The 18,460-nt window shown below is 45.6% G+C and overlaps 1 protein-coding gene across 1 annotated transcript in view; it reads left to right on the top strand.

Annotated features, from left to right (window-relative positions):
* The window catches only part of DTX3L (deltex E3 ubiquitin ligase 3L), a 32,578-nt gene extending 17,026 nt beyond the window's left edge, over positions 1-15,552 (top strand). Inside the window, exons 3-5 of the mRNA XM_053268213.1 lie at positions 7,384-8,949; positions 12,913-13,130; positions 14,841-15,552. Coding sequence (XP_053124188.1) covers positions 7,384-8,949; positions 12,913-13,130; positions 14,841-14,910 — 1,854 coding nt within the window. The 3' untranslated portion in view covers positions 14,911-15,552. The remainder of the gene's footprint in view (positions 1-7,383; positions 8,950-12,912; positions 13,131-14,840) is intronic.
* Positions 15,553-18,460: the final 2,908 nt, after the last annotated feature.

The following is an 18,460-nucleotide window of genomic DNA, read 5'->3' as shown; positions in this document are numbered from 1 at the left end:
TTTTTCTTTTAAAATAATAATTAATAAAATTATTTTCTACTTTTTACTGCTCTGATTATGGAGGTTTCCCAAGTAGAGGACATGCTGGTGGGTTCCCTCTCCAAGGGACCAATGTCCGACTCCAAGGGCAAGGATCCCTTTCTGCAGCCCCTTTCTGTGCCAGCAGATTCACACTCTTTTTTGCCTCAGCACGAGTGGGCTGCCATTTTGACTGAAACAGTTGCTCCTGCACTCGGATCATGCTGCACAAGAAGGTGGCACAAAAGTCTAAACCTTTAAAGGAGGATGCCCCTCCAAAGAAAAGAAAGAAGGGCAAAGGCAAACTCTCCCCCTCGGGGGTTCAGCTCAACGAACGGCTTCTCATGCAGGTGGTTTGCAAGCAACACAAACCATGCCACTTCCCGCCTGATCCAACCACCATTTTGTCGATAGACTCCGGTTCGCCTGCTCTTTTTCCTGCTTATGCAGGTTCTGTTTTTAAAAATAAAGGACAACGAAGGGCTAATAGCACCAAGACACGGGATCAGGGGATTAGCTTGCTACTCAGTCCCCAGTGCCTGCAGTTCTAGCCTTAGTTTTGATCTCTGCTCCGGCAGGGGGCCCAATCCTGCCTCTGGAGAGCCTGATCCAGCCATATTTGTCTGTCGTTCCTGCTCCAGTTCCACCTGCTGTGCCAGGAGGACCTGTGCTCCCAATCCCAGTGAGTAAGCCTCTTGTTCCACAAGACGTAGCCAGCTGGTTGCAAGATTTCATTGCCAGCCAATGTCTAGCTATCGTTTCTCCTGCTCTCAAAGCCCATGGTTCAGATACTCCGGTGGTGCCAAGTCCTTCAGTGCCAGCTCCTGTTGCTCCTGCTCCCCCCCGCCCCCACAAAGCATTCTGCCAAGTTGTCCTCCTCCTCCCCTGATTCTAGTCCTGCCAGGGAGGCTATTCCTGTGGTACAGAGGGGTAGGTTTGTTGCTAGACACAGGAGGTTTTCATGCAAACACAGATTTGCGTGAAAACCACAGATGAGGCACCAGTTCCTAAGTGGCCGGCCAAGGCGCATAGGCGCCCAGTGCCTTCAGCACCTGCGCCACCAGCACCCCTAGGCAATTCTCAGCCTTTGATTCCCTCTGCTATTCCGACTCTGGCTAAGTTACCTACACACCTTCCCAGTCACTCTTGGAAGTCACTCTTCCCAATCTCAGCCTTCGCAGTCTGAAAGGGAAGAGGGAGAGCCATCCGATGAGCAGGCTCTAGCTGATATGCCAAGTTCGAACCGTCTTTTTACCACCTCTGAATTTGAGGTTTTACTATCAAAGGCCAAGCAGGCTATTAAGGATGTCAGCAAGGAGAACGGGGCTCCACCTGCCTCTGGTTTGGACCAGGAGGCTTTTCCATTGACTTCTACTTCACCAGCTACAGTGCCTTTCCCAGTAATTTTTAAAGCTGTAATGTTGCCGGGGGGGGGGGGGGGGGGGCAATGGCTAATAAGCCAGCATTGTCCTATTCAAAGAAATTGTATACTTTACCCTCTGATATAATGCCCATGTTAGCTGTTCCTCCCGTAGATGGCCTAGTGGTCCAGCTGGTGTTGGGTACATTGATGAATAAGGATGCAGACAGTGTTTTCCCCCTAAGGCATGCACATGTGCCTGCACTCACAAGTTTTTTTAATGTCAGCTCAGTTAATTTTAGATCCCACTCAGGTTGAATCAGGAAGGCCCCATTCTGAATGCATGTGTGCTTACACTGCCTTGATACTCCCGCCCAGAACAAAACTCATTCTGCGCACAGATGAAAAAAATTAGAGAGAACACTGGACGGGCATAAACAGCTCCGGTTGCCAGAAGACAAGAAAGCTGACCACCTTCTCTGAAAGGGCCATGAGGCTTCCACCACAGTGATCAGGGCTGTGAAAACTAACTCCATTTTTGCAAGGGCTACTATTCTTTGGGCCAAAGATTTGGTCAAGAATATTCAACCAGAAAAGAAAAGTCAGGGATGAATAAAATAGCCAAGGCAGTGGCTCTGATGGCAGATTCCAGTTTAGACTGCATTCAGTACGCCTCACATGCCATGGCGTCTGGGGTCACAGTCTGTAGAGGACTATGGTTAAGAAACTGGCATGTGGACTCTTAAGTCCAAGCTAACGCTAGCTGCCACCTCCTTCAAGGCCTCTAAGCTCTTCAGGGATTCTTTGGAACCTGTCCTTGTTGAGACAAGGGACAAAAAGAAGGCCATGCCTTCAGGGAGCAGAGATATTCGTAAACCTTTCAGGGGTTCTTCCTTTAAATTCCTTTCATTCCTATAGGATGTTCAGTTGTTCGGCAGGTTTCCAATTCAGACACAGCCAGTACAGGGACAATCGTCAAGGGTCATTCAAACCTTCCTGGCATCAGCAATGGAGTTCCAGCGTCAGAGGCAATCCTAGACAGCAACAAGGGTGAAGTTTCATCTCTACAGGACAGCAGAACCGTAAGCCATGACAGCCTTCTGGTGGGGGCCAGATGTCTTTATTTTTCAGAGGCCTGGATGGCCAGCATTACCAACTGCTGGGTGAGGGAGGTGATGCAATCAGGCCATGCAGTAGATTGCACAACTCGGCCCCCAGATTTTTTCCTGTCCACTCCGAAGTCCAGGGATCAGACAAAACAACAACTTATGAGTCAGGAGGTATGTCATCTCCTAGAGATTCAGGCTATAGAGCCTGTTCTACTGATGTCCTTATGTCAAGGTGTTTATTCTCTATTATTCTTGATGCCCAAGAATGATGGATCGCTGAGGGCAATCCTGGACTTGAAAGTGTCTCAACTTGCTGTTGAGGAAAAGGACCTTTCGTATGGAGTTCCTAAAGTCCATCAAGGATGCAGTTCAGGTCAGGGAGCTCCTTGCCTCTATCGATCTGTCAGAGGCTTATCTGTACGTGCCCATACAACCATCGTACCAGAAGTATCTGAGGTTCGCCTACGATCAGAAGCACTCTCAGTACTGGGCTCTGCCATTCAGGCTCTTGTCAGCACCTCATGTTTTCACCAAGCTCATAGTGGCTCTGATTGCCCACGTACAGCTACATGGTATTCATGCCCATCCATATTTGGATGATATTTTGATTTTTCCTTTATCAATGAATCAAGCCATCAGGGACCTCAGAAGGATAGTGCAGCTTTTTCAGGGTCACGGCTTTGTTGTCAATATGCAAAAGAACCATCTGGAACCATCTCAAAGCCTACGGCACTTGGGGGCCCTGTTCAACACATGGGACGTCACAGTGTCACTTTCACTGGAACGCAGATGGAAGTTGGTGCAGTTGCTGTTACCACTCTTGACTGCCAATCAGGCAGATCTTATTATTCTGGCACAAGTGATGGGATCAATGATATCCTGCATAGAACGCACTCCTTGGTCTCTTCGGCACTCCAGAACTCTTCAGTGACACATCCTTCTTTACCAGCAAGCCAACATGGATCGCAAGCATCTACTGATTCCTCTTCCTCAGTGGGTCTGAGACTCTTTTCAATGGTGGATGTCTCCTGCCATGGAGGGGGGTCTCTCCCTCGAAATACGAACCAGGACGGTGGTCACCTCCAACTCGAGCCTCAGAGGTTTGGGGGCTCATTGCCTAGATGGATTTTTAATGTTGGTTTTAAATGATTTTAATGTTAATGATTTTAATTTTTAATTGTTTAATTTAGTTGTTTTGATGTAAACAACCCTGAGCCATTTTTGGAAGGGCGGTATATGAAATAAATAAATAAATAAATAATTCACTTTGCTCAGGGTACCTGGAGTCTGAACGAATCCAAGCACAACATCAATTGGCTAGAATTGAGGGTGTCACATCTAGCCCTTCTAGACTTACAGGAACTGATTCGGGGTGCCCATGTCTTGGTTTGTACCAACAATGTGTCTGCAAAGGACCACATGAGCAACAAGGGCAGCACAAGATCACGGTCCCTCACGAGGAAATCAGATCTCCTGTTCGCCTGGGGAGAGGGGCATCTCAGTTCCATTTCAGTGGAGCATCTGAGCAGGTCTGCAGATCTTCAGGCCAATTGGCTGAGTCAGCAGACTATCCTGCAGGAAAGAGCAAGAGTCATTCTCATAGCACCATATTGGCCTCGTCGGCCTTGGATTTTGGACCTTCTAGCAATGTCAGTTCGGTCTCCCTGGCAGCTTTCTCTGGATTTTGACCTGCTATCTCAGGGACTGGTGTTTCTCCCAGATCCCGTGTCCAGCTACACATCCTTGTCCCCTTTACCAAGCCTGGCTAGGCTTACCGGGGTCAGCCTTGGAGCAGGGACGTGAAGAAGGTGGAGCATCACCCTGTGCCTCCTCCGTCCCAGGCTGTTTGCTCCTTGTGTTTGCCCGTCTCCAGGGGGCCCTGACACTCTCCACCAGCCAGCCTCTCATCTCCGGCCGGCTCCTTATATACCTCCTTATAGGCTATGCATTGCCTGCATGCAGTTACGGGGCCAATGCCCCTCTTTATTCCCTGTAATTGTCTACCCTTTACAGCAGCTGCCAATGTCTCTCCCCCTTCTCCCTCTTCCTGTTCAGACCCCCTCAATTCAGGAGGTGTGCTGCTGATGTTATCCTCGCATGCCTCACCTTTGGCTCTTTCAGGGCTCTGCCTCTCCTCCACTGGAACTAAGTCCTTGCCCGTTGGCTGTCTTTCCTCTGCTTCTCCCCAGCTGCCACCTGTCCCTCACCATTCCGTCTTCGGGGGTGAGGACAGCCGGCCTCACTGGACACCCGGATTGGCTATGCCTTCACGCTTGGAGCTTGAACACAGGGCCCTAGCTGACAGGAGTTACTCTGTCCTGGTCCAAGACACCATCCTCGCTTCTAGAAGGGTTTCCAGTACCAGAATCTATCAGGCTATGTGGTTGTTTATTTCAAGGCTGTCCTTAGGGCATGGCAAGCAGGGCGACCACCATGGGCCCTGCTCTTTTAACCCCCATTAGAATTAACTGGAAGGGGCCCCTGCACTGGCTGATTTGTCCCGGAAAAATCAGTACTCTGATTTGGCAGGTGTCTGACCTGGCATCTGTTCTGGATTTGTCAGTGGTGGAGTACCTCGGCCTACATCCCACGTACAATGTTTTCTAAGGTGGGCTTCCAACAAGGCCCCCCTCCCATTCACAGGTTTCCCTCATGGGACTTACATAAGGTCTTGAATGCTTTGACTCTGCCATCCTTTGAGCCTCTAAGTACTTTGTCTCTGAAAATGCTGTCTTTCAAGGTTTTGTTCCTGGTGGCTATCACATCAGCCAGAAGGGTGTCGGAATTGGTGGTTCTTTCAGTCCAAAGGGAGCTCTGTATTATCTAGAGCAACTCTGTAATTCTGAGACTAGATCCTACTTTTCTTCCAAGAATCAACTCAACCTTTCATAGGACGCAGGAAGTGGTCTGCCATCTTTTTGTCCTTCTTCTCATCCCAGGGAGAAACTGTGGCACACAGTTCTAGAGCTTTCAAAGTGACTCTAGCTAGCTAGATTATGGCCACCGTTGTTCTCGCCTATGAATCTTTATACTTAACTTACCTGTTCGAACAGGTATCATGGCTCATTCTACTAGAAGTGCCTCTACTTCGGTGGCCTTCTCAGCCAGGGTGCCTTTGATTGAGATTTGTAAAGCAGCAACGTGGGCGTCTGTTATGCCATGTATCAAACATTATAAAATTTCATCTTTCTATGCTGCTCAGGCGACCATGGGTCGTGCCATTCTTCAGCAGGTGGTTTAGTCCATCCACTTCCCTCCCTTTTATCGATCAGCTTGGGTAAGTCCCAGTGTTAAGAGGATAACCTCCCTCTACCGAGGAAAAAGAAACATTGGTACTTACCATGAAGGGTTCTTTTTCAAGGTATAGGGAGGTCATCCGGTCCTCCCGCGGATAGAAGCTACTTTCTTTCTGGGAGGTGGGGTCAACTCCCAGGGTTGGAGTTTCCTCTGTCCTGTAGTTTCTCTTGGACCATTTTTTGGCTGTTGGCTTCATTGTTTGTATTTGTTTCTTCTAACATTTGTCTTTTACAAGGTTTTTTCTATCTCTCACGACAGTCCCAGAACTGGGGCTTGACTGACAGCTATCCTGACTATGGGAACCAGCTTGCTCACTTTTAATTGACCCTGTCTAGGAGCATGAAGTGGCTGATAACCCAGAAAGAAATCTTGAAAGAGGACACCTCCCTATACCTTGAAAAAGAACCCTTCACGGTAAGTTCCAATTTTACTTTTGCCATTATCCCTGCTAAGTGGGCAAAGAGGCACCTTTTACAGTGGTGATTATCTTTATTTAGCAGAGGGAGAGTAACTGGCCCGATCCACCCCCAGCACAGGACTTCCAGTGACTGTTGCTGGTGTGTGTCTTAAGTTTCTTTTTAGAATGTGAGCCCTTTGGGGACAGGGAGCCATCTTATTTGTTTGTTATTTCTCTTTGTAAACCACCCTGAGCCATTTTTGGAAGGGCGGTATAGAAATCGAATTAATAATAATAATAATAATAATAATAATAATAATTATTATTATTATTATTATTATTATTATTATTATTATACCTCCCCAGCCTTTCCTTCCTGTAAGTACCCTCTGTGTACGTCCATATAGGACCCTTCCCCAGCTACTGAAGGATAAAAGTTATACGTTTCCTTGCGTGCAGGGCTGGCTACAGGTTTGTGGGAGAGGGCTTTGGTGGGGGCCCACTGGAGGTTCTCTGCTACCTTGGTGCCTCCACTTCCTTTACCCGGATGGTGTAGTGGCTATTTGTTTCATCTTTAGTGTTAGAAGTAGAACCCATGCTGTTCCAGCAGACAGGAGCATTGTGCCCAGCACTCCCCTGACTTCACACATCACTGTGCTATTCCAGTTGGAGCCACTCTTGGAGAGAGGACATGGTGGATTGATGCACTCACTAGCTAAAACAGCACTTCTTTTACTTTTGTCACTGCAAATGAAATAAATATCCCACCACCAATGCGAGGCAGTGCCCTGGGGTGGCCTACTGCTGACGCTAGCCCTGTCTGAGTGCTGAAAGCACCAGTAATCCTTACAGCAGTCTTATAAAGGACGTCCGTGTGATTATCCCTAGTTGACATATTGTGGAGGAGGCATGTTGATCCTGAGAAGGGGTAGCTTGCTTACGGCCACTTCCTGGATGAGTTATGGGGAGGAGAGCTGGCCCTGTGCTAGTGAGCATGAATTGCTAGTGAGCATGAATTGTCCCCTTTGCTATGTAGAGTTCACCTGGTTTGCATTTGGAAGGGTGACTAGAAGTGAGCACTGTCTGACTGAGATACTTCCTATATCCCGATGATGTGAATCAGGGATATGTCGCTGCTGACACACGTTTCACTGTATTGTCCCAGTTCAAGTTGACTGTGCTTGATGTTTTTGCCTCTTCAGATATTTCTTCAAGTGTCTGCCACTTTGAATACTGACTTGCTACCAAAAGAGGAGAGAGAGCAAGTGACTACTCTGTTTCCCACTTTAAAAATAGACAAGGCATCAAGCAAGCTTGGCATAGAAAAGGTGACTGGAGATTACATCGATATTGAAAAGTTGCACCATTATTTTGAGAGTTACCTTGGATACTTCCAGCGCAGCAGTAGATTTTCACACCATAAAAGAGAAAATGGTTTGGAAGAGATGAATGTGGAGGAAGACGGAGGGAAAGGAAGAGAGAATGTTCAAGATAGAGAGTTTGATATGGAAGTTCCATCAGCTGTCTTTGAGTACTTTGGCCATACCTGTCAGGAAAAAATAGAAGAGTTGTGGCAAAAGTTTAATGTAAAGTTGATGAGTAAAGAACGTGGTGATGGATTGACTTCTATACGATTCACTGCTGATGGAAATCCTCGCTTCATAGAGAAAGCTCAGCAGATTTTTGTCACAGATTTTCAGAAAGTCGCAGCAGATTTGAAACAGGAAACTGTTTCTTTCCCCGACCATCAGCAGTGCACTAAAGCATTAGAGATGTTAAACACCAAAAGTAAAAGTGTCCTTGTTAAAAGGAACAAAAATGAATTAATTCTCCGTGGCCCTTCAAGGGAGATTGCAGATGCTAAAGAATTTATGGAAGAAATGAGGGAAGGAAACATAATTAAAAGTGCCGTTCACTCTGTGAAGAATGGCATTGAAGTTGTTACAAATGTGTTTGAAGTCCTGGAACCCAAGTTGGCTAAAGAAATTGAAGCTATAAACAAAAAGTATGATACTGCAATAGACATAAAACCCAGTCTGAATCGCCAAACAGCACGCATCCTGTTTAAGCCTAAGAAGAATAAGCATTCAGATGGGCCTTCACAAGCATATGAGCGCTTCTGTGGTGCTTATCAGAAGGCCTTAACAGAGCGCATAGAAAGAGTCCTCCCCTTGGATTCATCAAAGGAGCAGAAAATAAGACTGGATGCATTCTTTCCAAACCTAGAGAAAGAAAACCCCAGAATACGTTTTGAAAGGAAGAACAATAAGCTGATCTTGTTTGGCTTGCCAAATGAAGTGTGTGCTGCTGAACAGCACATCCGGAAGTTCCTGAACTTTGGTGCCCAAACTCTTCCTTCAAGCGTACAAGCCGTTCACATGTCTAGCTTTGGAGCAACATCAGAAATATCTCCTGGGCAGAACCAGGACCGCAAAATGTTTGGGTTTGCGTCCCAGGAGCTGCCTGATGCAAAGGCAATAGGAGTCAAACAGGAAGAGGAGGAGGAGGAGAAGTGCTCTATCTGCATGGATAGAATCCAGCAAAAAGAAGTGCTGCCCAAATGCAAGCATGAATTCTGTAAGATGTGCATTAGAGCGGCCATGGAATACAAGCCAGCCTGCCCTGTATGCAACATGTTCTATGGGCAGATAGAAGGGAATCAACCACCTGGGACAATGAAGACCGTTAGAGATTCAAGTCCACTTCCTGGTTACGAAGGATATAATACAATAACCATTGAGTATGTCATACCTGGTGGCATTCAAACGGTAAGTTTGAGTAGGAGATATTTTAACATCCCTGTTAATAATCATCATATGTATTGATTTTTTAAAATGTATTTTGTTGTAGTAGCAGTTTAGTAAGGAAATCTAAATTTCCTCCATTAAGCTCCAGATTCTACAATAAGAAAAGGCAGAGGCCCCATCTAGGGCTCACTGAGCCACATTTAAGCACCACAGGCTTCAGTGTGGTGACTAGACAAGACCTATGATAGGATCTTCCATAGTTTTTGAAAGGATCAAATGAGAGTGTGGGGGAAGGGGCAGTTTGAACCTGGAGCTATGGAGGGAGATTCTTGATGGCTTTTTGTTTGGTTTAAAACCCTTCCCCTTGCTCCATGTTGACAATCTTATTTGTTCTTCCCACCCCTGGGATACCTGTGTGTTTTTACCCTGTAGAGTAAATAGCAATTCTGGGGTGGGGTCAGTGATTCAGATCACGAAAACAACATGGGACAAAGTATTGTTCAAAACAAAAAACAATCCAGCGTGGTGTAGTGGTTAGAGTGCTGGACTAGGACCGGGGAGGCCCGAGTTCAAATCCCCATTCAGCCATGATACTTGCTGGGTGACTCTGGGCAAGTCACTTCTCTCTCAGCCTAACCTACTTCGCAGGGTTGTTGTGAGAAGAAACTTAAGTATGTAGTACACTGCTCTGGGCTCCCTGGAGGAAGAACAGGATATAAATGTATAAATAAATAATGTTTCCCCTTGCAATTCCACTCCTAATTGCGGGCAGGGTGGGCTCAGCTGCATTGGCTGCTTTTTTAGAACGGCAGAAGAACCAAACACAGATCTCTTACTATCTCCATACTAGTCTGGCTATTAAAGCACACCCAGCCAGCCTTGATCCTGATTGGACTTTCCAATTCCTTACATAGAAATTACATTTCACGCTCCTCGCATAGTACCATAGACCAGTTCCCCACATAGTGCCATGTTTTGCCGTGTAAAGAGAACCTTTGTTGAAAGTGGTATATAAATATTCGTTGTCATCGTAGTAGTAGTAGTAGTAGTAGTAGTAGTAGTAATGTGTGTTTTCTGAAGCACCTGTGCAGCAGCTGTAGCATCTGCCGGTAGACAGATCCTGCCTATTGTACAGGGATGCTACAGCTGCTGCACTGGTGCTTCAGAAAACACATACATGGTACTATGTAAGGGATACTTTTGAAGTTGGATTAGATCACCAAAAGGGACTGATCACAACCCACTTTTCAAATCCTGACTGCTCTGTTCCCCTTTCTTCCTGCAGCTCTAGTAAAACTTTGCACTTGTAAAAGGTGGGGGGTGGAGATTCTAGAGGGACCGTAGGGCAGGCTAGAACTAGGATACTGCTTTAGCTGTTGCAGTGCTGCTCCCTGTTCCCCTCTCTTCCCACAGCACTAGTAAAACTTTGCACTTGTAAAAGGTGGGGGTGGGGGCGGTTTCTGGAAGGACAGAAGGGCAGGGATCCTGCTTGAGCTCTTGTACTTCTGCTCCCTGTTGTACAAAGCTCCCCATTTTTAAAAACTTATTCCAAATGTAATCTGTACAGTCCTGCAAAATAATGTGTTTGCAAAGGGATGTTTAAGGTATTGCTTGGGAATAAGAGGGGAGAGGCAACAAGCTGAAGGGCTGGTAGAGGCTAATCAAATTACCACCACCCCCGCCACAAGCTTGGAAACTGCTTGCTTTTTAAAAATGAAAGCAAGTGTTAAGTTTATACAATCTAAGACCCACCCATGTTGTTTTCCTTATCTCTGTTTTCCATAGATTTTTTAAAAATAATTTGTAATGAAATCCATGTGAATGAGAATTTTTCTGGCCACCGATTGTAGTGGTGATTTTTTCTTTATTAGGGATAGGGTGGTGGTGGAAGTGTGTGTGTGTTCACGTGTGATTCTATCTCTATACTAGTGTTTTCAAGCCCATTAAAATAACGGGCGCTAGTAGGGGAGAGTTCCTCCCCCATGCCCCACTCCCTCCTGCCCTTGCCCCTCCCCCCGCCACACTGTATGGAGCTTTGTCTGGTTTGGGGGGGGTGCTTGTGTGTTACTTTGTGTGGTAAATAATGGGCGCTAGTACCTCGTTGTTGTTTTTTCTTTCTTTATTCCTTCTCCCTCTCTCCCAAGGAGAGGAGAGCTGGTCTTGTGGTAGCAAACATGACTTGTCCCCATAGCTAAGCAGGGTCTGCCCTGGTTGCATCTGAATGGAAGACTTGATGTGTGAGCACTGCAAGATATTCCCCTCAGGGGATGAAGCCGCTCTGGGAAGAGCATAAAGTTTCAAGTTCCCTCCCTGGCTTCTCCAAGATAGGGCTGAGAGAGATTCCTGCCTGCAACCTTGGAGAAGCCGCTGCCAGTCTGTGAAGACAATACTGAGCTAGATAGACCAATGGTCTGACTCAGTATATGGCTGTTTCCTATGTTCCTCTCTCTCGCCCTCCTTGCCTTATTTGTTTTTTTGTTTGTCGGGCAGCTGGGCGGAGAGTTCCGCTGCCGCCGCCGCCCAGAGTTCTCCCCGGTTCCTGCTTTGCCGCTTGCTCGTCGCTGTGGGCGGCGGGCGGAGAGTTCCGCCGCCTTTGCAGTGGGCAGCCGGGCGGAGAGTTCCGCTGCCGCTGCCGCCCAGAGTTCTCCCCATTTTCTGTTTTGCCGCTTTCCGCTATTGCCGTCTCTGCTCTCCCGGTCTCCCCACGGGCCCGTCTTTTAACTCTTTATTTTTCTCCCCGCCGTTTTTGTTGTTGTTGTTGTTGTTCCCTGCTGCTCTCCCGGGTCCCCCGCTGCCGCCTCAGCCCTCCGGTTCCCCTGCTGCTGCCTCTCTCCTCCCGGTCCCCCTGCTGTTGCTCAACATGGTCGCCCGTGTCTAGACGGCCGTATCTTTCTTGCTCCGCGCATGCCCAGAACGGCCGAGAAAGACAAGGGCCGGAAAAGGACACGGGATCACGCTCAAGGCTTTTATTATAGAGGATATGCTTCCTTGCATAAGAAACCCATTCACCTAAGAATAACTGTTTGGGAGGCAAAACAAACATCTCCCTCTTCTACAGAAGTTACCCGTTGTATTCTGCCATTAGTGCTGCACTGTCATAACACTTAGAGGAACAATATGGGTATTGCATAATATTGTACACCAATTTTTTTTTAAAGTAGAGGGGGTGAAATTCCAGATGTGTATATGTTCAAATCTAATCCAGAGAGGAAGTCTGGTGTTTTTTTTAAAAAGAACCTGTTAAAGTTTGTCCTAGGTAGCCAAAGCACAGTTATGTAAAAATGCAGAGGGGGGGGGGGGGACATGATAGAGGCTTATACAAATGGACAGAGAGAGTTTTTTCCTTAGAACTTGGGTCACTCAGGTGAAATTGATGAGCTGTAGTTTAGGAGTGTGCATGGTTTTGGTCCGGCGCCATGGGAAAGACCGCTGGACCGGTCCAGCGGTCCGGATGTGTGGGGGACTGTTCCTTTAAGCGGGGGTGGTGGGGGTAGTACTCCCCACCACCACTCTTCCCCCTCACGATCAGTGTGCAGAGCCGAAAGGGGTTCTGCAAGCAGCCGCAGAAGACACATGATTGCTGAAATGAGGTTAATGGAGCACTTGCTCCGTTAACCTCATTTAATGGTGGAGGGTATTTAGGTGGGCTTCCCATGATCCCGGTGGTTTTCACAAGTGAGCAAAACTGGGCTGGGCTCCCTTAGCTCAGTTTTGCTCACTCGTGAGAATTGCCTCTATGTCTAGATAGAAAAAACAGAGCTTCCATATTCAGTGGCAACATACCTCTGCATGCCAGATGCAGAGGGCCATTGCTTTCAAGATCTTAGGAGCCTACCCAGAAGCATCTGGCTGGCTACTCTTAGAAACAGGATGCTGGATTAGATGAACCCTTGTGATACAGTAGAGAAATTCTTGTTTCTAGTATTTGGTAAGCTTCTTGCTAGTTAAGTATTACATATGCATTTTACTTTCTTCACAAACCAGAAAAGCCATCCAAATCCAGGAAGAAGCTTCTATGGAACAAGACGGACAGCATATTTACCTGACAGTAGTGAAGGGAGAGAAGTTTTGAAGCTGCTTCAACAGGCCTTTCACCAAAAGTTGATTTTCACGGTGGGCCAGTCACGTACAACTGGTGTTAATGATGTCATTACCTGGAATGACATTCATCACAAAACTAGCAAATTTGGAGGGCCAGACAAGTGAGTTGAGAACAAGAAGGAAGTGATGATGTATTTTTCACAATGATCTAGTTGTAATGTTTTGGTTTTATATAAGCTCCCTAAAGTCAGTGAGTGCTTAGAAACCATTTCAGGAAAAGGGGTGGTGTTTCAGACAAAAGATGGTGAACAGACATCTGGGTAAAGGTGGATGATACTTCAGGATGTTTCTGTATCTTTGCCACATATACTCATTTTGCCACCATTCAAAGAGTCAAAAAGACATTGGACATCATCTGATAAACAGCTGCTCTCTAAGTAAGCATATTCTCAAATTATAGTTTAATAGTATAATTTGCACATCATTTTTAAAATGATCATCATATCAATATTAGCACTAAAGTTTACACACACACACCAAGAGCAATTAAAAAATAGAAAAAACATTAAAACAGTAACAAGCAGTGCAAACAGAGAGGCAGAGCAGAAAAAACTTCTTGTCCATTATAAGCAGAAATCAAACACCAAATAGATCAGCTTAGCCCTGAAGCTTTTAGAAAAGCCCTGAGGTTTTGACCCTGACCTCTGGAGGAGTGCAGAGCAGAAGCCCCAGTGAGCCTCAAGAAAGACATTACACAACATTCGCAACACTATTGAAAGAGTCATACATAGGAAGTTGCCAAATACAGTAGAACCTCATTATCCATGGATTTGTGTATCCGTGGTTGTGGAAAAAGACACCTGACCTTGGGATAGGTGGAGGGGGGTGGGACATCAACCTCGTGTATCCGTATCATCCTCCATGTATCGTTGGAGCCACAAAATTGCTCCTGTCTTTAAAACAAAAAACTAATTTTTGGTCAATTTTACGGCATTCCAGGGGCACAGCACTACTTGGGGAGGGGAGCAGCAAAGCACAGTAAGTAGCTCCCCCATGTCCCTCCCCCCCCCGACAAAATCAGCCAATTTTAGGTAATTTTGAAGCATTTTTGGCTGACCAGGAACCTAACCCCTGTGAATACATGGACTTTACTACCTCAGTATTCACAGTTTCCATATCCACAGTACAACTGTGGAACGGAACCCCTGCAAATTTCAAGGTCCTCTTATACTGAATCAGATCAGTGGTCCATCTAACTTGGCAATGGCTCTCCAAGACTTCCGGCAGGAATCTTTCCCAGTCCTACCTGCAGATGCCAAGGACTGAACCTGGGAACTTCTGCAAACAAAGCAGATGATTTACCACTAAGCTACAGCCTCATCCCCTCCTAGAGGACTAGTGCAAAATCTTACTGAGAGCAGGCTTCTGATGCTGAACAGAACAAAATTTACAGAAGTTGGTCCTTGAAGTACCTTGGTCTCAGGTACTGTGGTCTTTTAAGGTTAAGATCAGGATTTTAAGTTAAACCTGCATACAGCCTGCTCACAACTGACAATTTGTGTGTCATTTGCCTGTCAGTGAGTGGTTACAGTCCAGGTGCTAAAGCCTGGTTGTGGTGGCAACCTGAATATTGTACTCCAGAGTGATGAAATAAACTAGTTAATGCATGCCTTAAAATAACCACAGATCAAGTCTGATCTATTTTTGGGGGGAGATCTTTGATAATGGATGACAGTATGATGTCTTTGAGCCTACTTTCTTTGCAGTATTTCCCTTCAGAATTTTTTTTTAACATATGGTGTTTGAATAAATGGTGCTATAGAGCAGTGTTGCTTAACTATATAGTTTCAACAAGTCTCTCTTTCTTCTAGCTTTGGCTATCCTGATCCTCATTATCTGAAACGTGTCCGAGAAGAACTGAAGGCAAAAGGAATTGAATGAGTATTTTTAAGTCAACCATTCAAAATCTGTACCTGCCAAAATATATACTGTTTAATTGAACACGTTGATGAAGATGTGTTGAAATTAACTTGTTTCAATGTAAAATTCTGAATTTAAAAAAATATTTGCTGAATATCAGTGTTCTGTTTGGACTGCAAAGTCATGCTGAAATCTTCTTTAGGACTTTTAACTCAAGGTGTTGAACCAAGAACATCTGTTTCAAAAGAACATTTAATGTTCAAATAATTGTGCCTTGGTTTGAAGTAGATCCATATACGGTCAATCTCCAACCCTCTCCCCCGCCCGTGATTACTTCTTTTAAAATAACCTCTTTGAACAAAAGTTTGTAGAATTGGACTCTTGTCAAATGCAAAACTAAGAGGACATCACATGTCAGCATATAATCTTGCATGTTAGTACCTGATAATGTAATTGTAGATTCTATTGAGTGTAATGTGTAATTATAGTGGGGCACTAGTTCACAGTCTGGTATAATGCTAACACAGAAAGCAACATTCTGGAATCAGCAACCAACTACCCACAAAAGCTGGCTTTTGCCTTTATAGGGAAGAAGTTTGCTAATTTATTGTCTAGCACTGAAAGCAGTGCAGCTGGTTGTTAATTAAAATCTTCCTAGCAGGATGTGTATCTGATTGCTCCAAACTCAGAATCCAAAAGCTTATTGTTTCTTCTTGCTTGTGGCATGTCCTTAGACAATAGGAACATCCATTTGCATGATGGTTTGGGTACTTAACAACACTTGGGTCTTTCCTGGCATACAGAAACATACAGAGGTAATCCAATTCATAACAGACTGATGTGGTACAAGACAAGAAATACATATAGAAAGCAAAGCCAGGTCAAAATGGCTTTTAGAACTGAGGGAAATTCTGATATGAAACTTAAAGTATTCTTTGGACTTAACAAAGACCTATTTCCTTACACCAGGTCTTTGCTTCAATTACTAATAACAGTGGCTTACAATACAATGTAAAACACAGTATAATAACAAAAGTTATCAAAATATAAACCAGGATAGGACAAACATAAAACAGGATAAAACGACATCCTTGCTTAAAAAACCAGACTACACTAGAAGCCCCACGCTGACCATCTCTACACATTTTTAAAAGCCCAGCAGCCAATCCTACAGGCTTGCTGAAACACAGCTGTATTTATACTGGGCACCAGGAGGGAACCATTTGTAGTTCAGCTGGATTGCAAAATAGCTTCCCATACCTGCAGCCCCAAGGTGGCATTGGAATGGTGATGGAAATAACCACGTTTTCCTACCCTAACTATATGCATGATGCTTGCTTGTGTTTGTTGCTGTGACATGCACCCCAGTCATGCAGAAGCAGGGCTCTTCAAAAATGGCTACGCAAGCCAAGTTAATGTTAGATTGAGTTATTCAGAACTCACAATGAGCACATTTCAAAAACTTACTTGTATATCCCTTTTGCTGTAAAAGATTAATCCTTGATTGTTTCTTCTTTAAAACCAAACACTGAACAGTATTTTATTGCCAGCTAGCACCATCTTAAAGGCATATTGATTTATTTTAGCCTACTTTCCAGTAGGCTTATGAGATCACCCAGCATTTGTGTGTGTGTGTGTGTGTGCGCGCGCGCGCGTGCGCACCTACCCCTATCAACTTCACAATGCCTGGACCAATATGAACCAAATCGGGTACAGTTGTAGGGACACATAGAGACACTTCAATGACGTAGTTTGTGATTATGGATGATGTCCTTCCCGATCCAAGATGGCAGATGTGTAAACTTTAGAGGCGCAAGTGGGCTAACTTGTGAACCACCCAACTTATTTGAACCAAATTTGCTACACCTGTAGGGACAAATAGGGATGGTGTGTGGAGTGTGGTGATGGTGTGGTGATGTCATCCACTCCAATTCAAGATGGTGGCTGAATGAACATATGAGGCGCAAGCAAAGTAATTTGTGGATGGTCTAAACAATTTAAACCAAATTAGGTACAGTTACAGTGAGTGACACATAGGGACACCTCAACAGTGTAGTTTGTTATGATGTCATCCACCCCAAACCAAGACAGCAGACACATGAACTTTTGAGGCGTAAGTGGGCTAACTTGTGAACCGGCTAACCAATTTGAACCAAATTAGTTGCAGCTGTAGGGACACATAGGGACACCTCAATGGCAAAGATTGTGATGATGTCATCCACCCCAATTCAAGATGGTGGACATGTAAACTTTGGAGGCGCAAGTGCATTAACCTGTGGACAGAGAATTGTGAAGAGCAACTATAATCCCCTGGTACCTCCTAACCCTAAATTCTACCTTCCTTCTTGCCCATCCAAATGAAACAAATACAAAAAGGGGGGAAGGCATTGTGAAAGCAGCAAAGTATACAATACTGAACATGAAAACAAAACTATTCTGACAAGACTCGCCCGACCTTACATTCCATCTTCCTGCTGCCTCTCAGTGCTCTATTCTGTCCCGTCTTCTATCCTTACATGAGATTTCAGATATGGCACAACATTTTTGTTGCAGCTTTCATTTGTTCTAAATAATAATAATAATAATAATAATGAACTCTGCTCATGTGGACAAAGATTGGTCATGTGCCTTTTCCTGACTAAACACTCCTGATATGCAACTCTGTGTGTTTTGCTTATCCTGCTTCTCAGTTCTAGAATTCTCAATTACAATATGAATTGCCCTTTGTTGTCTGCATTCTTACAACCACTCTTCTGACCCTGGAGGTTAGCCAGGATCAGCTGGTAGGCCTGGCATACAATCATATTTGCTGCCAGGTTGCTTTAGCGCACCATTCACACAATTCTGTCTATCTGCTCTGGGGTGCCCTCTCAGCAGCCCCTGTGCTGCCCTCCCCTGGAAAAGCCTTCAACATGTCTCCACACATACACACGTCCATTGGACCCAAATTCTGGTGTGGGCAGCTGAAGCAGCACTGACTGTGCTTGGACACACTCTGCAATCTCCAGAGACCTTCGCCAGCACTTGGCTCCATGTGTGAAGGTGGGGCAGTTCTTGCTGAAGAGAGCACCAGCCACCATAACTCCTTCCATGGCATGGTTAGATCACCTGGGTCGTGACCTGTTTCAGCCCTGGATTACCCCAGGTGGTAAGGGGGAGGCAGACACACAGAAGGGGTCTGTCTAGGACCAGAGTAACAAGCAGGCGGTGCAGTGAGACAACCCTGTCTGAACCCTAGGTTGGGTTAAGCAAATCCATAGACTCTGGGGCATCCTGGCACTGTATGGTACCTGCCACCATACTGGGGACACTGCCTTTGCCAACAATGGATATGCATGTATCCCAGGGGGGTGGAGAACAGGAGGGACCATCCTCCACACTCAGCAACTTTTGAGTGTTATAGTTGACAAGAAGCAATGGGATGACATCACTCTCAGGGACCCCTTGCTCTCCAGCTGGCTTAACAGGGAAGAGCATGCCCAACCATCAGGTTTCCCCTCCCCGCTGATTTAGCATCTCCTCCCTGCTCCAGCACCTGTCAAAGGGACCTCTGACTGAGTTGCACCATCCC

This window comes from Hemicordylus capensis, chromosome 1 (assembly GCF_027244095.1).
Source record: "Hemicordylus capensis ecotype Gifberg chromosome 1, rHemCap1.1.pri, whole genome shotgun sequence".
In the NCBI taxonomy this organism is placed as follows: Eukaryota; Metazoa; Chordata; class Lepidosauria; order Squamata; family Cordylidae; genus Hemicordylus; species Hemicordylus capensis.
The sequence above is the reverse complement of the archived record's forward strand: the minus strand, read 5'-3'. Positions and strand labels throughout refer to the sequence as shown.